The sequence below is a fragment of the Siphateles boraxobius genome, unplaced genomic scaffold, assembly GCF_051911475.1.
Source record: "Siphateles boraxobius isolate OS27281-9 unplaced genomic scaffold, OSU_SipBor_1 41, whole genome shotgun sequence".
In the NCBI taxonomy this organism is placed as follows: domain Eukaryota; kingdom Metazoa; phylum Chordata; class Actinopteri; order Cypriniformes; family Leuciscidae; genus Siphateles; species Siphateles boraxobius.
Genome location: NW_027509042.1, coordinates 16,532,909 through 16,541,948, shown reverse-complemented (window position 1 = coordinate 16,541,948; position 9,040 = coordinate 16,532,909). Strand labels below are relative to the sequence as shown.

The 9,040-nt window shown below is 36.4% G+C and overlaps 1 protein-coding gene across 2 annotated transcripts; it reads left to right on the top strand.

Annotated features, from left to right (window-relative positions):
- Positions 1 to 3,815, top strand: LOC143706580 (uncharacterized). 2 transcript variants are annotated; one of them, XM_077198634.1, is made up of 11 exons: positions 1 to 90; positions 622 to 709; positions 801 to 935; positions 1,067 to 1,126; positions 1,231 to 1,364; positions 1,500 to 1,636; positions 1,721 to 1,814; positions 1,897 to 2,229; positions 2,317 to 2,497; positions 2,846 to 2,973; positions 3,059 to 3,815. In XM_077198634.1, the coding sequence occupies exons 2-11, from the start codon at positions 628 to 630 to the stop codon at positions 3,323 to 3,325; spliced, it is 1,551 nt and encodes a 516-aa protein (XP_077054749.1). In that variant the 5' UTR covers positions 1 to 90; positions 622 to 627; the 3' UTR covers positions 3,326 to 3,815. The 2 variants fall into 2 exon arrangements, with proteins under 2 accessions (XP_077054749.1, XP_077054748.1); XM_077198633.1 differs by having other exon boundaries at positions 1,022 to 1,126.
- The last annotated feature ends 5,225 nt before the right edge of the window (positions 3,816 to 9,040 follow it).

The window sequence follows — 9,040 nt, the reverse complement described above, 5'->3', positions numbered from 1 at the left end:
ACACCTGGAGTTATTTTTGAGAAGTGCGCCACGACACGAGCCTGGTTCTGCTGCACAAAGGAATAATGGACTTATGTGCTTCGTCGTGAGGTAGGTAAAAGTGTATATAAAACTATTTAAAAATGTTCTATATCTTCTGACAAACACGTTTGGTCATCGCGTAGCTGTTACGTTATAGGCTAGTTATACTGTTTAACGTAAACGACCATGACAAACTTATTGCTGTTGAACGTATAGGCCTTATACTTGTTTCAAAATTTGAAATGGCTATTTGCGCGGGATTTTTTGTCGATGTAAACGAGTTAACATTAGCTAACCGTCTTTCCATTCACCGTGTTTCTGAAAATGAGTGTTTTGCCGTGAAATTGATGCATCAATGTATTACAGGCGTACGTGGTTACAAAATTGCAGTGTCTAACGTTACCCTGGATAATAAGATATAGTTGAGCTTTGCTGCGTAACGTTAAGTTAGGCCTGCAATGATTTAAATTGTAACAGCTATGTAACGTTAGGCTACGTATTAGTGGTGATCCACGATGTGCGTGATTTTCAGCTTATATATTTTTGCATTCTCAATCATTAGCTGTTATCTTAAATGACATGTTTTCTCTTTAATGTCAGGTCACGATGTTAATAAAAGTGCAATTTGGAGGGAAGAAGAAGTATGTAAAACTGGAAGAAGTTTGTTTCACAGATTTTCTCAGTGCAGGTGAGTTGTATGTTTAGTATTCAGTTAATAAAGAGTAAATAACAGTAATTTTGTCATTTCTTTTAATAACGTTGTTGATATTATGGTGTAGTCCAGCAGAAGTTTCTGATACCTGAGAATACAGAATTGAAAGTCACAGATGACCAGGGCATAGAGGTGGATGAGGATGTCTTTCCAGAACTTGCAACAACCAAAGAAATGTGTTTTTTCATCCACACTGATGATGGTAGGACATTTTAGTACTTTTGTTTTGTTTTATAGATATTTTGAGAGTTTGTATCTTGACTCAGAAACAAAATATGTGCATTTCAGAACTTCCATTTCCTGAAAAATCCAAGAACTCTACTGACTTTTCAGACCTGACAGAGTTTGGTGCCACCTCAAATCTGACAGAATATGTTACTCTCACTACTTGTGGTAAGCAGAGTTATATGAAATTTGATTGTTTTGTCTGACCCTGGGCATATCCACCCTGGTGCTAGATTATATATGCCTCATACTGTTGTTTTTGTGATCTTCAGATATGACTGTCCTGCAGCAAGCGGTTGAAGGTTACTCCTCCCCAAGTCTGACAGATACATTGTCTGTCTCAAGCAGTAGTGATTCTGCATCTCAAATGATTCCACCTTTAATGGACAGTGTCAATGCAAGAAATGTATATGTATATACATTTTTTTTTACTTGCACACAAATATATATTTTTTATTAGATTTAGATTAAATGTCTTTGTTTAAAAAAACAGGTCTAAGTTTCGTTGTAATTTTTCTAAATAATGTTTTCATTGTTTTAGAATGTTGAGCAAATTCTTACTTCAAAGCCAGCGGGGATGACTGTGATTAAAGAGTATCAAGAGACTGGGAGCTTGAAAGATTCCACAAGGCGGTTAATGGTGAACATTATTGTTGCTCACATGCATGAAAAAGAAGGGTAAGAAGCTTAAAGAAGGCATGACTATCCTTTTTTTTTTTTTTAGATTAGAGTCTAAATACAAATATGTTTTCACCTTTGCAGGAGAGCTGTTAGTAAAGCAACAAAGGAGTTCCATGCTCTTGGGATTGTGTCACTGTTCCCATCTTTGAAAGACCCATACTCTAAAAAAGGATATGTAAGTCTTTTTACATCTTATATGCTTTTGAGCCACTGCAATTGTATTATTTTGTCCAACATAACATACTGCTTCCCCCCAGGAACATTTCTTTGACATTCAGAGCAACAAAGGCTTTCTTGAGTGGCGTATAAAGACTGTGCAACGCAAATCCAGAATCGTCTCTACCTCACAGGACAGAGTGGAGCTAAAAGGAGGTCCCACATCATCAAGAACAACTGGAGCCATAGATGACCAGCGAATGGGAGATGAATGTATGGAAGCCATTTCTCTCCTCCACCACACAACTGACCGTGACTTGGTGTTCCAGAAGATGAGAGAAACTTTCCACTACCGTCAGCAGATTATCCACGACTCGCAGCGCTCTGCTGATGTACTACAAATGTTTCCTCGTTTCTTGGACATCAAAGGACTGGTAAGTATTAAATAAGAATGCAAAATTGTATTACAAATATTATGTTAAATTATTTGTCTGAATGGTTATCTTTCATTTTTTAATTAGATTTTGCAAGACTTCTCACAAATGTTTGGACCAGAGGTTGCTTCAAGGTTCCTGGAAAAATGGAACACCAGTTTTAAAGAAAAAGTCATTCAGGAGGCCAGGAACCTTAAAGAGACTGCTCTCCTAAAACAGCATCTGAAAGCTGCACTGAATGAAGAATCTGACACTACTGATGATCCAGGTACAGTCATCATCAAAATAGTAATGTTGTTACTTGAGTCAATAAATCTTCTGGATAAAAGTTTTTATTGATTATTTCCCAAAAGCATTTCCCCCAAAAGTCTTAACTCACAGTTAATTCTTAATTTAGTTTATTACAAAAGCTCATCATTAAATTCATGCTTTGCAAATGCTTTTCATAACTATTTACATTTTTTAAAATCATGCTGTTTGTAAGAAAATTGTAATAACTACCTCACAAATAGTTTGTAATTTTAAGATATTATGATACACAATACACAGGGGTAATTTAATTTATGGTAATGCCATAAACAGACTGGTTTGAACTACTGTTATTTTCTGTCTCCAGAATGGGACAGCGACATGGCTTCTCTACTTGTCCTGCTGCATCTTCTCACTCCACAACCAGCTGGAAGAAAGCGGCCCAAGAAGATCAGTGTTGGAGAGGCAACAGATCATCTGGTGAAATTTGTGAAGGTTTGTTAAGACAACACTATCCTATTTCAAATAATGCCTATTTTAAACAAATTGTTTAAAAAGGGACATTTATGTTGTGTTTCAGTCATGCCAAAGCCTCGAGGATCATCTCCTGACCACTGAAGGAAACCCTCAGCCATATCTTCTTGCTTCAGGGACTTCAAAAGCACAGGTTTTTACCTTTTACATTGTCTTGGACAAAAAACTTCTGCCTTGTCAGTCATCTACATCCTTGGGTGCTTTTGACGAGCTGTTCAAGTGCCATTTTGTTTTCAGTGTGAAGTATGATGATGCTTTTCAGCAAAATAAACCTCAATCATTTTACACAATGATAAAGTATTTTTTGTTTTGATTGAGCATGAAACATGTTTCCATGATCACTTCCATGCTTTTCAAGTGACTGAAACCCTACCAAGGAAGATACTGGTTATAGAAAGGGAAAGATTAAGATATTTCAAGTCTTTTGATGCACAAATGTCATACGGGTGTGATTCACAATTTTATGTTGTTTCAGAAAGTTGCATTATCTGATTTCTAGTTTACTGTGAAGTTATTGTTATACTTCATCTGATGTATCTACCTCAGGTTACACAATCCTACTGCACTACTGTTTTTTTTTTTTTTAATCCAGCAGGCTTGATTTTATATAATGCAGTGATGTGTTGTTGACAATGTTTTATACAATTTTACTAATTCACTTTGTTAGCTGCCTACATGTATTAAATGTTAATGTTTTGCTGTTAGGTTTTACAGTATTTTATAACAGCAATTGTTTTCAAAGTCTGTCCATGCATTGAATTTCTGAACCATATGGATTTGCTCAAATAAAGGCAGTAAATCAAGAGTATGGTGTTCAGTGTAGTAATTTCCACATAAAACATTGTATTGTGTTAAATAAATGTTAACTCTAAGAAGTGTTAAACTAAATATTTTTTAAGTGTTACTTTTTAACACTGGTAAGGAGTTCATATAATTAATTTTAGAGTTACAGTTACTCTCCGTAGGATTAGTATTTTAACTCCATAAAGAGTTACATTTTAACTCTGAAAAAGTGTTAAAAATTCAACTCCAAGAGCAGAGTTATTTTAACTCTGCGCTGGAGTCTATTTGATGGTCACGCATGTACACTCAGATTGAGTTGATTTTAACTAACAGGGAGTTTATTCCAAAAACCAGAATTTGCTGTGTATATAAAGGTAGGCTATCATATTTTGCTCTCCAGTCAATTAATCACGTGATGTTCACAGAGGGCTACAAGAGCTGTCGATGGATTATGCCTTCACAGAGAAAGTGTCATCCACAAAACAGTGTACCTGCTCTTGTGGAAATATTACTTTTTATACTTTGTACCATTCAGCTATTTAGAAGCTGAATAATATAGAGCCAATGTTAACACATTTCTGTGTACAGAATGTTCTACAAAATAACTGTTTGTTATTGATGCTATTTGTTGAACGATGTTGTGTAAAGCATTTAGACAATTATTGATAAGGTGTGTATATGATCCCTAAAAAATGGCATAATAGATAATATTTCAGTGAAAACATGTATTTTAAACTTTACATATAAATAATGTAAGATAATTGCATTGTTTGGAGTTTTAATTGCCAATGTCACACCCGATTAACAACAAGTCTAAAACCATAAGATGGATTTTCATCCAACAGATGATATCATCCCAGAGGATCTTTCTCAGCCCTGTCAATGTGGGTGTATTGGATTGGACTCCATTGCTGAGTCCAAAGGGAGTACTCACTGTATATTGATATCCCGAGGAGAACTGTCCAACTTTTGTTCTTTCTAGATCTGCATCCCTGAAAAATAAAACCTTTAAAACAACTGTTTTTTTTAATGTTAGGTGGATGAAAACAGCTCACCCACTGACAGTTCATGACTGATTCACCATTATGTGCCATCTGTTGGTCAAAATGGGAAATAAAATGTAAAATGGAGAAAACCTTAGAATGAAGTTTAAATGTATAGGTCTTTTGTTAGTAGTCTTTCTAGTTTGACAAAAAAACACAACCTGCATTCCTGTGTACATTGTCTGTAAACACGCAATTCTCAAAGCTAACTTTGTTCGACTGTCAAGCCTCCGTATGAAAAAAACTTTGTGAATGGCTGCTAATGGCCATGTGCTGGGTGTTTTTCATGTTGTTCCCAGTTGAGTGGTCTTCTATTAAGTGCAGGAACTTGTAGGGAATCAGGCTATTTGTATTATTTAAACACATAATAAAATCATCAAAGCGCAGCGGCAAATTGTCATTTGGCAGTCAGGAACCTTGCCCTGGAATCCCGCGGCTCTCAATAGTCCAGCAAAGGACTTGCTAAATGACTAATGGGACCATGTGACTTGACTTGAAAAGGGGCTCAGAACAGCAGATTTAATTATCATGTTAGAATTCTGCATGAAAACAATCTATACTAGAAATTAGAACTATTCCTGTCAGATGACTTGCATCTGGGAGTAATTCTATTTGGGACAACCGATCCCCTTCTTTGGATGTTATCAAATGTTTACAAAGTGCATAATCTGGTAAATGTAATCAGTGAGGCCTGCAGTAATTGTGTGCCGGCGTCAGCACCAAGGATTCGCCACCCGGATGCCTTGATCTTTATGAAAGGCCTAAAAAGATGAATCAATACATGCATGGATGAATAAATCTAGAAAAACTGTCATATTTAATAGGCAAAGTATCTTCTTGTTATTTGCATATTCTGTGCTTGTATTTTTGTAGGATCACTTTTCTATGTCACCCATAGGTAAGTGGTATTCTCTACTTGCTTCGGCTTGATAAGGGCTACAGAGTTCACCATTCAACCAAATCAAAGTTTGTGTCCCATAATGGAGTTTCATCACTAAAATCTTTAAGGTGTCCTAGGCTTCTCCGTCTCTCCCATATGTCATGATGCTGTTGCTGTATACCAGGTGTTAATGAACATGTATGTGCCGGCTTAGTTAAAAGATCTTTAGCAATTTTATGTGATAAGACTATACTTTTTAATTTTAATTTTTGCTATACAAAGCTTTCATTCTTTCCACAGTGTTGCTCTTCTTTATCACCCTGCCTTAGGGCAACAATGTCGCATCCTCCTTCTACCGCCACTTTAGTCTGTGAAAACCACATATAAAATTTGCCTGGTCACTTCATTTAGCGCTCAGCTAAATTTCTCACTGGGCCATTCATCCATGTACATAGTATGGACACACATCTCACACAAAGAAATCTAGTGAAGCATAATATTGAGGAAGTTACATACATTTCGATCTTTGTTGGCTATGTCATGCTGTTTTGTTCCACTTAATTTAGTGACTTATAGAAAATGGGGTGGTATAGTTGTGCTATGTTGTCATACTTAAGTGTAGAACGGAAGCAGGATTATCGTCTGAATGGCCTTCTCTTGATATATGTGCCAGATAAGCACTTTTTTTGCCACTTAATCTCTAGTGACCTCATAAAGTCTGTATGCTATTAGCTTTAGACTGATCTGTTCAACATCTTGTTAATAATTTCCATTTATTAAAATAATAATTTGAGATTAACACAACACGGTGACATTACATGCCATCGAATAATTTACCAAAAAATTTGTTAGAAGAACAATTAACATTGCGGATAAGGGAAGACAATATTGCTTGTTAGTTAAAAGATCTTTAGCAATTTTGCAACACTTGTTTACTGTATCACAGAGTTACAAGGTCATTAGAAGAGTGGGAACAGAGTGAAAAACAACAAGGTGTTGTCATTGTCTCTCACTGAATCCTATAACCAGTTGAATTGTACACAGATGTTTCGTAGTTTACTTGTACCTGTAGCGTTATTCATTCAGAATAAGTTAAGTGATTTAAATTTTTTTTATGTTTTAAAGGATTCAATTATTTTTAAAGTCAGTTTAATGTAATTTAAGTTAAAATGACTTAACCAAGTTGATTGTATTTAAAGTCCCCCTGTGGTCAATCATTTTATCCCTTTAAACTCATCTTTGATCACCAAAATTACATTTATTTCCTTTCCATTAAAATAGCTTGAATATAATTCTACACCCTTGCCTCATTCAGTATGTGCAGTTCTATAAATATGCAAATTAGCCCTGTCTCCGCCCACTCACACCAGCTCAGAGATCCACTCACTCGTTGACGATCACACCTTGATGCGATTGGTTACAAGTCAAGTCAAGCCAAGTCACCTTCATTTATATAGCGCTTTTAACAATATGGACTGTTTCAAAGCAGCTTTACAGTGATAATAGGAAGTTAAAGTAACAGAGATTGTTTTGGCTTTACAGCAGCTCTAGAATAAAGTTATTGTCTAGCTAAAGTTAGTTTTGATTGATTCACTTCCATCGCAATGATCATTAGTTACTAACTTAGGGGCTGCTTACACTACACGTTCTAACAGAAAATTATTTAATGCGATCCGGGCGCTCATTTGCATAAAACAGTGCCTGGTGGCTCTGAGAATTTTTTATCGCTTCTGCGTAGCCACGTGAATCGTAATTATCCTGACAACGTTTTATCAGTACATAGGTAAAGGGAAGGAGGCCTTCACAAGGGAGAGACTAGTTGACACTTCAGGGATGCGTTGTCGTCGTGTCCAGGCTCTGGTCCTTCATCAGATCCGAATACGGCCTGGATCCGGCGGACTGCGGTAAACCTCGGGATAAACAGAGAGACTAATATTAGCGTAGACGCCTTCCTTCTTATGATGTACAAAGTACATCAGGATTTATGGGAAGTGTTCCCGGTTCCGGCTGATCTAAACTATGCAGCCTAACATTAAATTATAGAAGTCTATAATGTGGTATGCTAAGCCAAAGAGATGTGTCTAGATTGACTGTGTCTGCTTGCCGGACAATGTTAGGAAGATTGTTCCAAAGTTATGGTGCTATATAGAAAAGGATCTACCGCCAGCAGTCGATTTTGATATTCTAGGTATTATTATTGGCAGAATTTTGAGATCGCAATAGACGTGACGGACTATAATGCGTTCAGAGCTCGCTCAAGTACAGCGGAGCTAAACCATTTACTGCTTTGTAAGTAATATTTAAAAAATATTTTTAAATGTATATGATGTTTAATAGGGAGCCAATGCAGTGTTGACAGAACCGGGCTAATATGGTCATACTTCCTGGTTCTGGTAAGAACTCTAGCTGCTGCGTTTTGGACCAGCTGTAATTTGTTTATCAAGCGTGCAGGGCGCAAGTAAAACTACAAGGTAGTTTGTGACTCAGAAACAGCAATGGTTTGAGACTGTCTTGGTCTTCACTGCAGTTTTAAGGAGAAAATACTCAGCAATGGTGTTGACTTGTGAATTTGCTCATGGTTTGTCTTAAAGTATATTAAAACACCACATAGATATATAAACAACAGCTTGATTTTCACCACAGGGAGACTTAAAAAATTTAAGGCAGCAACTTTTTTCACAGTGCAAGTATAATAATGTAGGCTACCCAGCTTCTGTTTTGAAGTTCCTTCCACGTTCATAGAAAAAAAAAAGTTGTACACGTGAGACTGAAGACAGTGCTGAACTAAACTGGTGATTATAATCTGATATATGGCTCTTAAATGATAAAAAAATATTTTTTATATATTTTCTTGGAAAAATTTTCATGAGGTGTTGTGACTTTTGATTGGCACAGTCCTTCTCCTTACTGGAGACTGCAGTTGGAATACTCAGTTGGAATAGTATGTTACACTTTGAATATATTTATTACAGAACCATCAGGTCTGTCAGCGATGTTTGTGTTCCGCTATGGAAGGCGACCGCACCCCTTTGCTTGATATTTCCAGGCCCCTTACTCACCCTCACATGGGGCTGACATAGAGCTCTAGTTTCACATTAAATTTAGGATGAGATCAGGGGAACAAGTTACAGAGGTCACTACCACAAATGACAAGCCAAGCTTCTGGGCAGCAAATATCCAAAACACAGCATCTCAGACAACTTTAGGAATTAAATTGGCGAATATTTGAGTAGCCTGCGTAATTTTAAGTGTGCAGAATTTTTAATGCAAACATGCTAAATGAAAAACATGTATAAAAGCATAATCAGATAAGTATGCATAG